We start from the raw sequence: 19,325 nt of genomic DNA, 5'->3' as shown, positions 1-19,325 counted from the left end.
TGGTGTCAGTATCTTTGATATGGAAACCTGGGCAATTTCAATACTTGTGTGTCATTTCAGGAAGACCATTTTAGGGAGGGATGCAAGTTTATTGGTGGGACAGGATGTTTCTCATTTTCAGTTAGCAGCACTGACAGCATCTCTATTTACCAGGAGCAGCACTTGAAATCAAGTGTAGCTTTTACTTCAGAAGGGTAAGTGAAGTATGGAGAAAGAGTTTGGATCTTACCAGGTATCCTGAAATATCATCAGTGCTCTTGCAAAAAAAGGAGGGGAAAGGAACATGACCCTGATTATAACCAGGTACTGAGCCAGATTAGGCCATGCAGTGCCATCTGCTGTGGTGGGGCTTCAGCAGCAGGGGCAAGGCACTCCCCTGTCCCTGCAGACAAACTGCAGCCCTGTTACAAGGTCAAAGGACCTGGGGTTGTTTATTCTGGCACTGACAAGCCTAAGATAGGATTTAACTTATAGATAGTGGTCTGTTAATCAGTGCAGGGAAGAGGAAGTGGGTTCCCTTTCTAGGGGCTGGCTCAGGCTGCCAGGGGGATGCAATGCTTCAGCTGGTAGCAGCAAAGTACAGGAACAGATGAGCAAAAGCTGCTGAAAATGTTGTTCTATGGGATGAGTTACCAGCATTGCTGGGAGGTTGTTCTGCGTGGTCTGGGATGTGGGACTTTCTTGGGCAAAGGTTTTCAGTCCAGCATTTCAGCAGCTCCCTGGGAAATGCATCTGTTTCTCCTATGGTGGGAGATCCAGCTTTGGTTGTGTATTTTTGTGAGGCCTGAAATTGAGAGGTTTCATGGGGGTGGCAGGAGGAGTGAGGAACAGGAACCAGCACAGCAGGGAAGACCTGCCTGAAGGTGGAAACCTCTCTTGGCCCCTCCCTTGACATCAGACACTTGTATCTGGGTCAGCCTGTTTCTCATACAGTCTCACCAAGACAAAGTGGAAAATTTTGACAAGTGACATCACTTTATTTTGGAAGTTGACAAGGTTTCAATGTGAACTGAAGAAACTAGAGAGTTAAAAACTGAAGCTGCAACAAGCTGAAAGTAGAAAAATATACTGTAGATACAAAGGCTTGTTGAACTAGTTAACATTATAAAATGTACCAAAAGTTGTTTAAATAAGCACACACAATGTCTTCACATGCATGCACTTCATCCTTTGAACTCCAGCTAAGCAGCAATTTCTGATGCAGAAAGCTTTCCATCCTTATGGGCAGGGCAGTCTGAGGAAGTAAAGTATCTTCCCCAACTTCCCTGGTCCCTGGAAACAGTTTACCTGAAGCAAGCCCTAAATGTAACAGAGCCTGAAATAAAATATTACATTCTGTGACCAGAGGTGAGGAAGGTGTCTGAATTCCTTATGCACAGGACCTGTGATTTGAGGGTGCTGAGTGAAATGTCACTGATGCCCCCCTTCCCCTGTGTTGTCAAAATAATCTACAGAGAAATACTTGTAGGTTCCTGCCTCTGCTGAGCTTCACAGTGACTGTTGTGAGGGAAACAGGTGCACTGAAGATTTCTTTTGCATGATTTCCACGGTTTTCAAAACCTCACACCTGGAGAGAGGCAGTACTGCAGTGGCCAGGCTGACAACAGAAAAAGAAACCCCACACTACTGTTTCTTTTAAAAACTCAAACATATACAATTTTGGAATTCTGTTGAACTCTTATTACTCAAAGCACTTAAAAGCTGTGGCAGAAGCAGCACTACTTGGGAGGAAGATGGGCAACAGAAAAGTACCTTTTTTTTTGACCATTGAGACTTTAGACCTTGCTTAAATTTTTATTCTAGCTTAAGAGAGTGCATATAGGGCATCAGTTCTTAACTTAAATAGACTTAATTCCTATCTTAAACCAATTTTGTCTTCAAACTTTGAAGCTAAATTAAGTTCAGCTTAAAATCAGCTGTGTTCTTTTCTAGAAAGCCTAACCAAGTTTTCTCAGTGAAAGTACCATACTGATAATATAATAATTAAACAATGAGTTTCTGACTTTAAGTTCACTTAGAGCAAAAATGAAGAATTGGGTATAGCTGAGACAGGTTAGGTATTTTTAAAAAATTAACTCTACCATCCAGGTTTAAAAACAGCAGCAGCTAAATGCCACCAGTGTGAATTCATTAATCCAGCTGGCAGAGCATTATAAATTGTACAAATCTGTTGTATGCAGATGTTGACATCAGGCTTTAAAAGTAATCTAAGAAAGTTATTTAAAGACACTGGTACAGTGTATTGCACTTGCAGAACAGTTACCTCCTGCAAGATCCCATGTGTAGTGAGTTAAAGTGCCCATTTTCTCAACAGGAACTGGAATGTCACCTTGTCCACCAGATTATGACTGCAGCAGAATACACTGAATTTTCTTTTTTTGCATAATTTTGTGCTTGTGTATTATTGGAAGGCTATACCCTGATTGAAGGGAAAAAAATCAAGAGCATGAAGGCTTCCATTTCCTTATCTACTTTTCCTACAAAAAATAAGCACCGCCCCATACCCGTAGATACAAACAGCCTTGGGCTCTCTTCAAACTGTGCAAATTAAATACTCAGAAAGAATCTCCATGAGCATAAATCTGGCTCCCATTCTGCTCAATACCACTCTTCAAAGGTTGAAGTCAGCCTGTGCAGCAGACCCATCTTTCACTTGGCAAGCAAGGACAGCATCGTGAATACTGTGAAACAGCAACTCTCTTGTTACACTTTTATCAAAAAAATTCAGTCTTGTCAGCTCATTCACAACAGGGCCTACAAAACAAAACCCAAACATGGCATCAGCACATACACTTCAGTACAAAGATGGAAGACAATGGCATCCCAGGAAGAACATGAGAACTTGTTCTCTTACTTGTTGTTACTAAAAATTTGAAATAGTCAAGTGCATCCCATACTAGTTCTACTCCAAGCAGTCTATGCCTATGCAGACAAAGACAGAGGCCTGTTCTTGGCACAGGATGTTACAATCCCAAATACTGGATATTGGAACATTTCAGGCTTTTTTCCTTATTACATTACCACTGTGATTTCAATATACTAAGTTCAGTGTGGCATTCACAACTCGCCAACTGGAAGAAATGGAAGCAGGATCCAGTCCTCACAAAGCTCATTTCATCAGTGCTCCACTTTCACTAAAGTTAAGGTTTTAATGCATATGAGCTTGCTTTTTCTCAAATCAAATTTTATGTGAAGTGCTGATATTACTGAGGCACTACTGGCAGCAGGAAATTCGGGAGCAGAGGGAAGGAGATAAGACACAATCTCTCCCATAGAGCTCACAAAAAAAAAAAAAATCTCAACTCACCACTACAGCTGGCAATGCAGACACATACACCAACTTCTTTGTATTCTTTTATAATCTACAACAGAATGAAGCTGAAGTTAAATGCAGATAATAAACACATCATCATACACATCACAGTTCTGGAAGCCAAATACCGTGAAAGCCGCAGAGTACACATTCCCCAGTATTCAGCTAAAATTTACAAAATTAAACCAGGGATTAGGTGAGATATTGAATTGTATTTGAGCAGACAGTTACATCTCATGCTGACAAGCTCCTTATTAGATATCTGAAAAGTTTTCTGTGGGTTTTTCTGGGTAAAAAAAAACCTACTTACTGATTTCAGTGCTTTTGCTCCAACTGAATCCACAAAGTTCACTGGGGTGAAATCCAGAATTAAAGAGTGAATACTTGATTTGGGCTCCACAAAATGTTCATGCTCATCAGGAGACATGTCTTGTACACTGGAATCTTCAAGTTTTCCATTCACAGGTAAGTCATCACTTGCTATCTCATGTTTTACACTTGCTTCTACGTCGTTAGTCTGGGAGAGAAGATGAATAAAGCTTAAAGGCAATCAATGCTTTTTCAATGTAAATCCCTTTGCTCCTTTCACTCGTGTTCTTTAAGCCTTTAAAAGTTGACAAGCTCCTGGTCACTACAGAAATGGGCTTGACATGCACACACACTTACATATCCTGTGTGTATCAAGGTTATGCCCAGCCTTTTAGCAGTCACACAGAAGCAGCTTAAAGCTGTTATCTCAGGACTGAATTACCCATTTCCTTCAAACACTAACACCTGTTCATCTTTATTGACACAGTTTTACTCCATTTCCTTGTCTCATCCTTGGCTGAGTCCATCAATACGTATATATTAAAAATAAAGAACAGCAATTGGGCTCCAAGTTAGGCCTTTTTTAGGTTTCCCATGGTAAAATCATACACCATCTCCCACCATGGTGGTGAATTTAAATATGCATAAGAGCACAAGCATGTCCCAAATAACCCTTCTCAGTGTATCTGGGCCACGCCAGGATTACCAGAGGGAATGGCACCTTCTTGTTACAGGAGCTGCTGATTAGAATTGATTTATTATATATTATTACTACATTATTATTCCAAGTGTGGGGGGAGGGGCAGAGTCCCTTTGATTTCTGCCAACACCACTGGTGAGACAGCATGACAACATGGAGAGTTTCTGTGCTACTCTGTGCTACCTGAATGCAATCTAGGTCCAACACAATTATCCAATATAGCAGTGAGCCTCTGATCCTTACACTGTTCCTTCAGCCACCTGTCCCCACTGCACAGCACTTCCTCCCTAAGCAGCACACCTTGTATGAAGCACAAGAGTGATAACACCTGGAAGCCTGTAAGCTGATAAAGCAGAGGTAAATATTTACCGAAGGGCTCACGAGCTTCAGCACAGCTTTCTTTCTGTGCTCATTTGCTGCCTTTATCTCCCTGGCATGGCGCTTCTGGGCTTTTCTCCTTGCTTTTAACAAGGCACCAGGGTCCACTCCAGTCTGTCAGGAGAAAAAAGTATGATCAGAGGAGATTCAGCTTGTTAGGATGGCACTGGAGTATCAATTTGCACTGAATTAACCACTGCCATAAATTTAAATGAGAAGCCTGCATTTTCCAGCTTCCCTTGGTACGGGTGAGAACAGTGTAAAAAAGGAATCATCTTGGCAAGCACTGTGTTAACAAGATGAGGGAAAGATTCATCTCATTCTTTTCTTGAAAATCAGAGAGTGTTGTGTTTCAACCAAGTGCTGATTAGAGTGCAGAGAGCAAAGGGGAGAGAAGTGCTTTGGAGCAATAATCACCAGGATCTCTTGCTTTGTGAGGGAAAGTACCACCCACCTGTTTTGTTTAAGACTCGCCATGGGAGCTACAGAAAAATGTTTCAGAAGTTAGTACAGGCGCAGTTGTCACTGGGACAGGTGGTTCTGCTGTTGCCACTGCCACCCAGTGACAGCAGGGTGACACAGGCAGTGAGGCAAGCCCTGCGTGCAGGTCACCTGTTGCCCATGAGAGGCCCTAAATGCCCACAGTATTCCACAGACTTACACTCCAGTAAAGTTAGTTACCCAACAAGGAAACTTTTATTCCCATTTTGTTTTCAGCTCAGCAACTAGCTTCCTGCTGAAAAAAAAAGGTTTGACCAGTCTGTGCTCGGCACCCACCACTTTCCATTCAGGAGCAGTCAGTATGAAGCAACACTTTGTTTATACCCTCCCAACATGTTGTTGCTTCCTAAGATAATTTGTAGCTGGCTGGAGCATCACCTCCCATATTTTACAGATCACCAGGGGCTGCAAGCTGAGAAACACTGTGCTAAGGGCTACGCTAAAGGAGCTGAAAGACAAGCGTGTTTCAGAAACCAGTTTGAATTTTCAGGAAACACACATTAAAGAATTTACTTCACTCACCTTTTTCTTCAGTGCTCTTGTATATGCCTCACTATTAGCAAAATAAAGAGATGTATTAGCTTGAAATATTTTGATTCCAGGATATTCTTTAACCTAAGGAAAATATTGGATGTGAACAATTAAACAGAATAAAAGCCCTTGTGTAATCATAAGACACATGAACATGCAGCAGTGCAACAGCCAACCCTGGATGGCTCTCAGCATGTGCCAGATAAAGAAGGTTGGCACTATTGTGAGCAAAGGCAACCAGGAGATCAGAACCTCCCCCTTTCCCAGTGCAATACTGCACACTATCAATGCCTGGTAACATTTCTCCTTCTATATGACATCAAAATGTCCAGCCATAAAAATTAAATATTTGCAGTTCTTTCATGTTGCTATTTGCAGCTGATATTCCATGGGGAAATCATGCACTCCTAGAATTGCTTCCTTTTAGCCTCCCTTTCAACAGGCATAATAACTTATTTCCCTCTTTCTCTCTTTTTCTTTCTTGACTCCCCAGGTACCAAGAAAAGCAACCTTTCAAATCTTTGGTTTTATCCAGACCTTCAGACAGGTCTTGATATTCACTTCCCTCCCCTACTTAAAATGTAGTCATCTCTAAACAGGCTGAACTGTGACATTTTGCATGCAAATGACCTGGCCAGCAACAGAGACCCAGCCTGCCATATGCTGCCAACCCCACCTTTACCCAGGAGGAAATGCTGACTGCATTCAGTGTAACAGAAATGGAGTCTCCTCTCCTTTGCTTACAGATATGTGAGCACTCATACTCCTGCGTTGCATATTTAAAACAGAACTGCACAATCTTTTTCCATAGGTTTTTACAGACTAGTTTCTCAGTATAGGACTATGTAACTTTCATAGCAGCATCTCTGAGAACATAGCAAAGAATGCAGAAAATTGTAGCTGTTGTTTGGGAATAAGTACAACATGTTTATATCCGCCACCCTGACAAAATGCAATGCTTTCATCAACTTTTAGTTGAACAAAATGGCATTTATGAGAAACTAAGTGTATGGTGAGCAATTGTGCTATTAATCACATATATTTAATGAGCAAGGGATGGGTGGGATGCTGTTTGGAACAGTTTGTGCAATTCTGAAGAACATACAAGTTTGGATCCTGGGTTCCATGGATTCTATGCACTACTGCCACACAAATGTAGAAGTATGCACTTGTTTACATGGCAGGTTTAGCACTGGAATTCCTAAACACTGGACAATGGAGCTAGTATAAAAGTACTTCTGAACACTGACTGGTGAAATGTATGTGCAGTACAAAGAACTTGCATTCTGAACAAAGCAACTTTTACGACTAAACTCAAATTTATTTTGGTCCTTTCAACACAGGTGAATGCTCAGCAGCCAGCCCTGCATGTGCAGTGTGGTAGGACAAAGCAGCAAATTGCCACAGCTGTCTTTGCTCCACTGAATGAAACTCCTCAATGCAGAAGAACATGTTCCTACCTCTTCGTACTCTTCCACATCACAGTAGATGTCAGTGTTAGGAATCTGACCAAGGATTCTGTATTCAGGGCTAGAGAGAAAGGAAACAATATTTCTGTATTGTCACTTATAAAGTGGAAAAGTGAGTGTTTAACACATACTGAAACTTATTTAAAATGGTCACTCTGCAAGGCCTGTCTGGTACAGAATTATCTAAACATGGTCAAATGCAGTGAGCAGCTTATGGCAGAACACAATTAAAAAAAAGTTGTTTCTGTCAGTGCAAAATCAATTTACAAGATTAGTGCTGGAATGTTGTCATTTGCTGAAAAGCATGAGTCAAAGCACGCAAAAGTACAGGGCAAATTCCCTGTTACCCCAGGACAAACATCAACTGGTGCGGCTCTCTTGACTGCCCTGCAAATATGCAAGCTCATACTGACAGAAAACATGCTGCAATTTCAAAGAGCCACTCTGCTCTCAGGACAATGCTTAAGCAGATAAATATTCCCAACTCACAAGAACTCTGACAGCAAATTACATTACTGTTCTGTTTGCAAGAATAAAAATGTATAGAGATGGCAGAAAAATACTCTTATTTATGCAGAGTGGAAATCTCACAATTTCACTCCAATGCAGACAGAACCAAGACTTTTACACAGTCTCCACCTTTACAATGTTCCAGACCTTGAGCCCAGAGGCCTCACATGCCAGTCCTATGCACACATGCAAGAAATCATTTCACTGTAGACCTGGAAAGCTTCACAGTAAGAACTTTGTCACTTTGAATGGGGAGAAGTGACTTGAAAACTAGAACAGTCACCATATTTTATAAATTAGAACTTTCTTTTAAAATACCTAAGCATTCATCCCATGATAACTTGACAACCTCACATCAGCTTGTCTGTGACAATTAGTGCACACAAAATGTGATAATGTACTGAAACTGGCAGGAAGAAGATTTAAAGTTCTAAATGCTAAGCATTAAAAGAAGTAAACAAGAAGATTAACCACTATGTAAAATGAAAAATCTTCTGTTTATTACTGAGAATACAAGTTCATGCCCTCTGAAAATTTTGTTCTCAGAAAAAGAAAATGTGAACCCTGGATCAGAGCCAAAGGGCATGACCTATATTAGGAAGGAAGTTCCATTCATCATGCAGTTGAAGAGGGTGGGATGGACTTCTGGTTTTTTGCACCCCTTTAGCAAACAAAACCACATAGAACATCAGCAAATATTAATTTTGATAAAGAAGAAATCTGACCTTTGTGTTCTGTAAATAACGGTTATCATTGCAAATGTTACTGCAGTAAGCAAACCATAGTCTAGTCCCAGAAAGAGAGAAGCCACAAAAGCTGCCACCCAGATAGCCTAAAACAAAAAAAAAAAGTGTGAGTTATTATGCATCCTCTTCCCTGTTAACAACTAAAACAACAGCAGAATCCAACCTCAAAACCTATGTATCACTTCTGATCAGGAATAGGCTCTAATGTAACCCATCATGATGCCAGACAGGAATTGCCTTAACTTTTCAGAAGGGCATAGAAGCTCAAGGCACTCTAACATATGGCAAACTGTCACATATTAATTAATGCCTTAAGTCCTGTTCTCCAAGGAATCTTGTTCTACCATCATCAGACTCCAAATAACTTAAGATTAAAAAAAAATATTCAAGGCTTGCAAGTAGCTCTAACTCAGTTCCATCAGCCAGTTCATCCAGGAGAGGAATGCCACCAAAATGTTCCCTCCAATACTGCTCTTAGATCTGGCCCACTCCAGCCAGATTTTTGGTTTGTCTTAAAAGATGGCAAATACCTTCAAGTGGTTTTCTTTGTTACTCTGTTTTCAAATTCTTCTCAGACGTTCCCACAGCCTTCAGGGTAGTTTCTATAGCAAAACTGCCAGAGCTTTTGCTTTTACTGCAACCAAACTACTTCTGACCTGAATTATAAGATTGCTGAGCAACAACAAAAATATTCTTGTCCCTGACAGATCACGCTCCCAGGGTACTTACAGCTCCCTAACTTACATTCACCTGGAACACAACACTAATTTGTAATTCCTGGGTAAGTTTCTATTCCATTTTGGGGACAGCAACAAATGTAGTATAGTAAAATATATGCACTGAGATGTGCAATACTCACCAGCTCAATCTTACTGGTTCTCCAGAAGTGCATGACATCTCCAAACTGTTTAAGCATTCCCTTCAGGTTCACCATGACAATTGCAGCTAGCACTGTCTAAGAACATTACAGAAATGCCATTTTCAGAAGCAAAATAAACCCAGTGCCAAATAAGAACTACAAAGAATCACAAATAACTACTTCTGTGCTTTATAACTGATGTAAGTCCACTGAACAGATGTTCTATTTAAAAAGCCACAGCTTTTCAGGTAGTTCAGTGGACATGTGCTTTTACTGCAGCTGCAGAATTGGCAAACCAATTCAGTTCAGTTTGATTTACTCTTTCCTAGCAAGAGGAATCACATGCTCCTACACTTCATGCTGCTACACTTACAGTGCCTGAAGAAGTAGACTATAATCTCAAATTCATGTTTCTCTACAATATACTGAAACAATTCCTGAAAGTCATATGGTTGTAACCCAAGGTCCAACTCCTATATCAAGAAACAGGAATTGTCTATCATCCTTTGCACATCACCAGAAACACATTTTTTTAAAATTCAGAAATATACTTTTTCATAGAAATATATTTTTATACAAGTAAGTATAAACTGCAGCAAACCCAACTCATTATGCTGAGCCATTATCCAGCCCCAGCCTTCTACCAGCCAAGCTGTGACTTTCTTTTAACTTTTTAACTTAAACCCAGAATTCTTATGCTGCAATCAAATGCATTCAGCAGGACCAGGGCAGTAACTGACCCCCTGTGCTCAGCACTGGTGAGGCCACACCTCAATCCTGTGTTTGGTTTTGGGCCCCTCAGTACCAGAAGGACACTGAGGTGCTGGAGAGAGTTCACAGAAGGGTAGTGGAGCTGGGGAAGGGTCAGGAGCACATGTCTGATGGGGAGCAGCTGAGGGTGTTTAGTCTGGAGAAAAGGGGGTTCAGGGGTGTGATCTTATCACTCTCTATGGCTGAGAGGAGGCTGTGGCCAGGTGAGGATTGGACTCTTCTTGCAAAATAAAATGTGACAGAATGACAGGAAATCACCTCAAGTTGTGCCAGGGGAGGTTTAGATTGGATGTGAGGAATGGTTTCTTTACAGAAGTGTTTGTCAAGAATCGGAACAGGCTACCCAGGAAATGGTTGAGTCACCATCCCTGGAGATATTTAAAGCACGTAGATGTGGCACTTAGGGGCATGATTCAGTGGTGGGCTTGGCAGTGCTGAGTTAACAGCTGAACTCAGTGATCTTAAAGGTCTTTCCAACCTAAACAGTTCTAAAGGGGAATTGCTTGAAGGTATTCTTATGCTCTAAAGATAGAGTCCGGGATATCCAATACTAAAAACAACAAAAAAAAAATCATGCTGAATTGTTCAAAACATTATTTATTTCTAAGTTAATTTACAGCAAAAAACGCATACACAAAATTTAAAGGTTTCTGAATCAAAGCCTAGCTGTTGTTCACTGACTCTCCCACAATCTCAAGTTTTAGCAATAGTCATGGGTCTCTGTTCACAGCCAATGCAATGCCTAACATGCAATACTCCCTTACCTGTGGAAGTGGTTCAAAAAGGTATCCAATAGCCACAATTACCAACAGAACCATAACCGCAGAGAGTGTACCTGCAATCTGAAAAAAAAAAAAAAAAAAAAAAAAAAAAAAAAAAAAGCCAGTGATTATTCAGAAGTGTTCCCAAGAGGAAATGTTACCGATTAGCAAACCCCTTGTGCTTTCAACAAGGCTGGTTGTTCAAATGACTTCTGATTCCTTCCATTCAGTTCACCCATTTTGCCTATCATTCCATCCTATCAATTAACTGGAGTTTCCCATGTTTCAAATCGAGGCCCAGTCTCGATTTGAAACATGGGAAACTCCAGTTAATTCTTCTGACTCAGGCAGAGAACTATGGCCATCTAGATAAGCTTCAGACTTTAGTTGTGGAGCTCCAAAGAGTAACTTTGTTTGGCTCAAGATTTGGGTGTTCTACATACCTGAGTTTTTCCACCGGTGCTTTCCTGGACAAGACTCCGAGACATTGAGCATGTGATTGAAATGGTTTGGAAAAATGACCCCACAGAGTTGCATATTCCCAAAGCAATCAGCTCCTGTGTTAAACAATAGAGCAAAGATAGCCAAATATACACTTGTATTTAGCAGTGGTACCAAGCTGGAACTATCCACAGATATTAACAACCACCACATCTTATTTACATTCCTTTCTAGCAACTTCATTGTAGAGAATAAGCAACCTAATTGTAGCTTATACTTGTAGTTCTCACACAAGCACAAACTAATGCATGTAAAGTCATCTGTTAAATAAAGTCTCTGATGAAATGCTGGAGACATTTCCTATCCCTAAATGTTACAAGAATTAATCAGACTGAAAATGAAAGTGAATGACAGCACTGCTTGTTTTAAGAATTTCTTAATCTTGGGGATAATTTGAATTTTAACCCTGAATATACATGACAAATGTTTTCTCATGCAAACACCTTTCTTTGCTTCCCACCCTATGTGTTTGAAACCAAGAGCAGCCCTGCCTGTGTTTCCATGAGTAGTAATCCATTGCTGTACATGAAAAAAGTAGTGTCTGCTGCTTCCTCAGGAAGATCCCACATGAGAACTGCTCCCATGAGTGAGGTCAGGAGATCCATCTACCTCAGTACTGCATTTCTGATGCCTAAGAAATTATTTGCTTGTAATGAAGCCTCCTCAAACTACTCTGCATCTTGTTATTTGTAACAGACTGATTTGAGTCATACATTTCCAATAGTTCTCAATGAGTTTTTCTCTTTGTGTTCATACAATCCTTTTAGGATTCATTTTAACACTTGGCATGCCCTGCTACTGGAGTGCTACACTTTAACACCCAGGTGAAGCAGCATCTGGCACCTCCTGAGGAAAAGGTTTAGATGTTTAACTTGGGTCAGCGAGGATTATGTTTAAGGTAAATAGAGCCAACTACATTCATGCAGCTAGAGATTTGTCTTCTTCTCTCTTTAGGTAACAGAGCACAATGACATGAAGGATGAGATTCACCTGACCAGATGTAAAACTTTGTAGGTAAATTTCATTACTTTCAGAGAAAGGCAATCATTTTAATAAGAGGGGGAAGCTGATCTATGCTGTGTCAGATGTGTCTGTAGTAGATGTGTTACAGCACAGGAACTCTGCCTCCCTTGACACTACAATGATATCAACCAACAATCCAATTGAAGTATTGATTCTAAACTGTGCAGGGAAGGCCAGAGTAGGTGAGGAGGACATATAATTTTAATTTTAGGGAGTCCTAAACACAGTCCTTATCACTCAAATCATGCTCAGAATGCTAAGTACAGATAGGGCCAATTGCTGCCCCAGAAAATGACAAGCTTCCCATTTGCAATGGGTGTGAATAAAAAGAAAATATAAAACATAATTGGAATTTTTAAACTCTAGACAAGAAATCTTTAACACATAAGGTACTGTATTTATCACATGGGACCTCTATGCTTTGCTCTATTACAGAAAGCAGTGGAAATGTAGCTGCTCATCAGGACAGTATGGCCAAGTAATGTCTGCCTCAAAAATAAATAGTCATGCGTATTTCCAAGTATAGTAGGCTTCTTAAAATGAAGCTAAAAGTGAAACTGGTTATTTAAACACAGCCGGAAGAAGAACTTATACTAATTCCTGACCTTTAAATGTGTAGGCTGCCAAAAATCTGGCCTGATTTCACTATTGAAAAAAACCCTCATTTTTGCCAATATCACACTCTAATGATATAACAAAGGTGCTACTGAGAATTTTCAACAAAGAAACCCCACTACTTTTACCTGATTCCCATCAATGGTGTAACCATGTTTAAGGGCAAAGATCTTGGCCATTGACACAGCCATTGAAAATCCAACTATTGCTATTGCTACTGCATCCACAAATACTGCTGGGATTAGATGAATCTCAGGAACTGCTGGTGCACGTAACCTTGAAGATGAAATTAATATTTATAAATTAATATAAGAACTATATGCGATACAGAAAAGCCACAGTCTTAATAAGAATATATCATCCCTACCCTTGAGGAATATTCCCAACAACATCCACTTTGTATGACTCATTCAGATTCATTCCATATGAAACTCCTGTGCCAATAATGACCTAAAAATCCACAAACACATTTGTAAACATTATTTAAAAAGAGAAAAAGTCACTTGAAGAGATATAAAGGTTAGCTGACTATGATTAATAAACACAATAGATTACATTTATGTGTCAATCAGTTTTCTATGAGTTCATATTCTATGAATTATGTTCAATGGAAGTTACTCTCAAACTCAGTAAGATAAGATAGAACATGAGATAGTTTCTACAGCTTTAGAATAGCTATATAATTTAGCCATAGAATTTCCCAACTGGCTTACCACAATGATCTCCATAGGAATAGGAACTGGGAGCTTCTTCTTAAAGCGGAAATTGATCTCCTTGCCAATCAGCAATAGAACAATGCATGTTAATCCAACGATAAATGCAGCAATATTGGTTGTTGTTATTTTTGAAAGCACGGCAGCTATGCTCTGTAACATACCAGAAGCATCATAATTATTCTTAAGAAAACAGAATCTTCATGAAGATTTTCCACAAAAGAGCAAATTATACATTGCTTTTCAGCTGTGGTGTCATTCTAAATTTATAACCACAGTGAATGAGGGCCTCACCAAAATACCCATTGTTCCTATAAAACACAGAAGACTGGAGTATCTCAGTGAGAAAAATGCACTTGAATATTTTACAATATCAGTGTTCCTTAAAGGGGGAAAATATTTGGAGAAAAAACTTTAATGGGATAAAAAGCCTAAACTAAACCACGTCTCTCATCCTCAACATTTTTACGCATATTCCTCAGTGGCTACCTGAAAGTAATAAATGTAAGCTCCTTCTAATACCTTCAAATATTCTTTGGCAAGTCACATTTACTTAGAGCTGCATAAACTGTTCTAAAACAATAAACCTGCTAATAGAACTATTGAGGTTGCCATAACAATATGGCTAAGTAACAGTGATCCTGCAATGCTGCTGAACTGGCCATTATTCCAAATACCTTCTAATTGAAAACACTTACTAAAAAGGTGTAAGAAAAAACCTGCTGGAATACACAAGTTGCTAGAGGGTAAATAATTGTCCATACTGATTATTCCTCCTTCTTGAACTGCATTAAAATAAATAAATAACCTCTGGGTTAGAGGTGTTTGAAAGAAAATGAACATACTCTTCTTTATGCAGATTGAAAATTGCAACAACTGTCAGGATGCTATACATTCAAGATGTCCTGGTAGTATGCATCTTGAATTTATAACTTCTCTTCTATTTGTTTGGCAAATAGTATGACTAGTTCCCAGTTTTGTGAACTGAACTGCAAATTTTGGAATTAACCATTAATGCAGACTTGTTTGCAAAAGGTGTGTTATATCTGCAAAAACATACAAAAAGATTCCCACAAAGTATTTTCTATAACTTGTATAACATGTAGATGAAATCCTGAATCTTTATTATTGCTGAGTCATCAATCTGCTCAAAAGCTTAGGTTTTTACAGACATCTGAGATCTTCCTTTTTCTTCCAGTTAAGAATGGGAAGATTCTGAGAGTAACATTTCCCAGCTTTGCAGAACATGCCTGATTTACAGTGAAGCATTTCAGGAGCACAGTTCCCCCCAAGGCACAAGAGATTTGCTTCAATGAACAATATTTCTTCATATTAGGAAACTACATTCAGCAGAATCCCAAAATCTGCCCATCTCAGACAGTGTGGATCTATCCAGTCACCCTCGGGCTGTACTTTCAGATATTCATATATTGCTATGGCACTTAACAACCTCATACCCAGTGTTCAATACTGATGATTATTCTACTTAGTGCCAAATAATACATAAAAACAGGAAAAAGCTTAGGAACTACATCCAGACAACACAGAATTTTCATGCTTAGTAAGTGCAGTTACTCACATATACAACTGAGAGGGGCCCGCTGTACCGGCTAGTCTTGATACCAAGGAGATACTTTAACTGGGAAGTAAAGACATGAACTGCAGCTGCAGTGGTAAATCCTCGCACCAGAGGCTCCGTTAGATAGATAGACAGAAATCCAAATCGAAGGAAACCTAAACACAGCTAATGAAAAAGAGAAGTGTCAGCCATGTGACTCCCACTATAGTCTGGATATAGCACACACCCACACACACCCCTCTCCTTTCCTCAGCGCCCAAACCAGATCAGGCAAACCTGAACTTGGCTTTTCTAAAGTCACGGTTCAGTAAGCTGTGATCAATGCACCCAATCTTCCATGCCACTGGCAGGTCCAGTGTGAGATATGGGTATGTATATATACATTGTTTGTGTGCATTTATGGACAGATTAGAGAAAGTCAGCTGAGTTTTTCTGATGGGATAGGAAAAAAGGAAAAGGGGGAAACTCCTGTTTTTTTCCACTACAGCCAAGATGCCAGATAAAGCCCAGCCTCCAATGCATCCATCCCCAGTTCTGTGATGTGGCTGCCATAAAGCAGCCTGTGTCCCACACAGAGCAGTGCAGAAGCACAAGTCTGGTTACAGGGGATCCACCATGACCCAGCACCCCCTGCAAGTCCAAGAGCAGCAGCTGCCCTTACAGCAAACTGTGAGCACATACCTGGATAATTCCTGAAAGAAAGGCGAGAGCCACAGCTACTTGCACCCTCTTGCTATCCCTAGCACTGTAATACTCAAGGACATCTGTAGTATTAGTAGAATTAGAGTCCAGAGAAATAATTTCATCAGGTACTTCTCTCACAGCAACACTACCAACCATCATACTAACCACAGCAAAGGTGCCTGAAATAAGAGAGAGGGGAAAAGAATTGCTTAAAATCTTGGCAAGTCGTTTTTTCAGGAGTGATTCTTACTGAGATATATAGAATTAAACCAAGAGTTTTCTACCTTAATAATGTATTTTTTAGTCCCCAGATCTGCTCCAGTACTCAGCACCATTAAAGCCAGATAGTGAACATACACCTCTGCAGCTGATAAACACCATCATTTTTTTTCTATCTCAGTTTCTATTTTCACTTTAAGGATTCATTTCATTGGCCACACCACAGGATTTTGCAGCACACATTTCTAGATCTAATTTGATACAAGATGCTCTTCTATGGCTTCCTAAGTAAAATGGATAAGCTAAGAATTTTAAAAAAGTACTGCTTATGTTCCACACATTTGCATTTCTCCTATGCACTTAAATTTGAATTTATGGAAAAAACTACACTTTATACTTCTCCAATTTTATTTTTTAGAGCTTTATCAAAAACACACACATACATACAGACAGATTTTCAGTTATCCATACAGATATACCTATTGATATGTGCTTGGAGGTTCCAAAGAAAGTATACAGAAGAACAGGATAAAATGAAGAATATAGGCCGAATACTGGGGGAACAGCTGCCAGCAAAGCATAGGCTAAACCTAGAAAACAAATATGTATGTTAAGCAAACAACAAAAATAAAACATCTGAAGTGAAGGGATTTAAGTCTACTAAAACTGAACACACCTAATAGGAATTCTAGAGACTTGTCCCAGGTTTAAAAAACAGGAGATCTTTCAGTGAATAGTCTTTAAAATGTATAATATTCTAGGGCAGTGCCTAGAAACATGACGGGTTGAGTCAGGAAACCAAAGTCTCTAATTACAGGCACTGCAGGTGTGTGTGTGTTTGTGTGTACACTTGTGCACCTGTTTTGCCTTTGTGGGTGGAAGCACTCCTTAATGGCCAACAAATGATTTTTGTTGCTTTTGTTTTCATCTGAAGAAGAATCTAGTTAGAAACATGCAAACCCTCATAACAAGTGGGACACATTTGACTTTCTTTCCTTTGCTGATCAGACATGGTGTTCATGGCAACCCCTAACTGACTAAACACTTTCCTCCTCCCTCACCTCAGAATGACGGGGGTAACATAACAGTTCATGTTTTCACAAAACATGCTTTAAAATGTAAAATAAGTAGAGAACTTCTGACAATCTGTAAGGTCAGAGAGCTTATGCAGTCTGGTATTCTTCCCAAAAACAAAGCAGTTTCTGTCATTAAGCCCTGTCCAGTCCCGTGCAGTGGAATGCAATCCACATCGTTCCCATCTGTAGTGGTGGCTGGCAAACACAGCCGTGCAGCTCTAAGGGACACACCAGGGAAGAGCATCTCCCACCCTCTGTGTGACTCAAGGTGCACTTATCATGGGACCAGGCTCACAAGTGATCATCATGTAATATGGCACATAACTATCCCAAGCAGTTCCAGCCAAAACAACAGCTCTAGATAGTTTGTGTTAATGAGAATTGACACCAGAACAGAATAAATGGGCCCCAAGGACAAAACACTGTATCCTGGATTGGCTTGGTTCTGCAGTCCCACAAGTGCAGGCTGGTAACACCTGTGTGTTCTTGTCACACTTGGGTAGATTGGTCAAAGTGAGGAGTAAAAATCTCAATGTACCAGTGCAAATTCCAAACATAAGCAATGGTTCACCCACCACGGAGAGCTAGTGATACTCAAAAACACCTCTCCCTAATAATTTAAATTGGGAGACAAAGCATCACATTACAAAAAGAAGCAAAAAAACCAAACAAACAAACAAAAAAAAGAGTTAAACCAAAGGGATCTTTTGTGCTATCCGAGTGCTCTTGTGCAGTGTAGTAAGTCACAGGGCCTTGTTCTAGCCCTAAGCAATATCTGAGTCCTTACCAAAAATTCATATTCTCACCTAAACTGGACTTGATTCTCTTGCTCAAATGAGCATTTCATTAAGTACTTGTGAAACTCCTCCCACATATCTTCTCTCACCCAAGGGGTACCTCTCCTGACACCAGCAAACACCCTGTACTGTAACAGCCTGGCCTTCAATATGATGATGAACTTAACAGTACAAGTAACCAGAACTGAAAGTCAGTGTTCAAAACTGGAAGGGTGGGTCTATGTGAAGTTCCTGATCTGAATACCCTTTTATTCCCTTTCATTTGTACTGGCATTTTTAGAGACTGTCAGTGCCAAGAAAATAAAGAGATATTGACCTGATAGGAGGCCATGGATTAAACACCGTGGTCATTGTAGTGCTGCCTGGAATGATTCCCAGGCTTCTTTGAACCCATGCTTGCTATAATTACATCCATTCCAGAAAACTGAAAGTTCAGCTTTTGTGTTTTTAGAAAGGGAAAGATTAGGAGCAGTTTAAGGGCATGTCTATGGGCGCCAAATGAATAATGTTTACTTCTAAGAAGGGTGAAAAATGAAGTATAAAGTTCACTGCTGACCACTTAAATTTTAGTGTTCTTTCAGGTCATGACATAAATTATGTTTCTGTATACAACTGACAGTGTTTGTGTCTAGTACATGACAGATATGCCTGAGAGTTAACCACATTAGCTATCAGTTTAAGATAAGTTGATGCTTCCATGTGCGGAAGAAAAAATAAACTTAATCATAAAACTCACACAAAACCAGGAAGATACAGTAATAAAGAAATTATCTGCACAGACTAAGTTGGGGTATTTTATTATTTTAATGGGTTACCTCCTATTAAAATCTTGGATTTACAGATGACTTTTTCAGACCTGCTCCAGCCTAAAGTGGAACAAGTGAGGTGCAAATATGAGATAAATCAACACAAAGTAAACTTATATATGCCTAATTACATCACCCTCTGGACAAGGCTCTGCACAAATCAAAGAATTTCTTTGATTCCAAGACCTCCTGGAAAAATCTACTGAGGCTGTGGCAGCTATTGTGATGCTGCCACTCCCAGAGCAGTGGGAACCTCATAATGATATTTCTGTAGAGGCGGTGCTGCTTTCTAACCTCCTAACACTTCTAGAACTGCTAATAGTAAGTGCTGGGCTAAACAAAGGATTCTACTGGTCCATTCACCAAAAACTGAACAGTTGAGTGAACACTGGCTTTCTCTGCCTTCCAGAACCTGCTCCTGCTTCAGGATTGGCCTCCACTTAGGCTGACACTTTCAAGTAATT

At 39.9% G+C, this 19,325-nt stretch overlaps 1 protein-coding gene across 3 annotated transcripts in view; it reads right to left on the bottom strand.

Moving 5' to 3' along the window:
- Positions 1–956: 956 nt before the first annotated feature.
- Positions 957–19,325, bottom strand: part of SLC26A5 (solute carrier family 26 member 5) — a 32,315-nt gene continuing 13,946 nt past the window's right edge. For all 3 annotated transcript variants that reach the window (XM_021546127.2, XM_021546126.2, XM_021546128.2), the window contains 16 exons: positions 16,662–16,772; positions 15,961–16,142; positions 15,280–15,444; positions 13,701–13,853; positions 13,355–13,437; positions 13,116–13,263; positions 11,292–11,405; positions 10,852–10,929; positions 9,317–9,412; positions 8,437–8,543; positions 7,193–7,262; positions 5,724–5,816; positions 4,692–4,814; positions 3,624–3,830; positions 3,308–3,362; positions 957–2,754 (listed from right to left, as the gene is read on the bottom strand). In XM_021546127.2, the coding sequence (XP_021401802.1) occupies positions 2,612–2,754; positions 3,308–3,362; positions 3,624–3,830; positions 4,692–4,814; positions 5,724–5,816; positions 7,193–7,262; positions 8,437–8,543; positions 9,317–9,412; positions 10,852–10,929; positions 11,292–11,405; positions 13,116–13,263; positions 13,355–13,437; positions 13,701–13,853; positions 15,280–15,444; positions 15,961–16,142; positions 16,662–16,772 (1,928 nt within the window). In that variant the 3' untranslated portion in view covers positions 957–2,611. The remainder of the gene's footprint in view (positions 2,755–3,307; positions 3,363–3,623; positions 3,831–4,691; positions 4,815–5,723; positions 5,817–7,192; positions 7,263–8,436; positions 8,544–9,316; positions 9,413–10,851; positions 10,930–11,291; positions 11,406–13,115; positions 13,264–13,354; positions 13,438–13,700; positions 13,854–15,279; positions 15,445–15,960; positions 16,143–16,661; positions 16,773–19,325) is intronic.

Source organism: Lonchura striata, chromosome 5 (assembly GCF_046129695.1).
Source record: "Lonchura striata isolate bLonStr1 chromosome 5, bLonStr1.mat, whole genome shotgun sequence".
NCBI classification, from domain to species: domain Eukaryota; kingdom Metazoa; phylum Chordata; class Aves; order Passeriformes; family Estrildidae; genus Lonchura; species Lonchura striata.
Note: the sequence above shows the minus strand (reverse complement) of the source record. Positions and strands in the feature narration are given on the sequence as shown.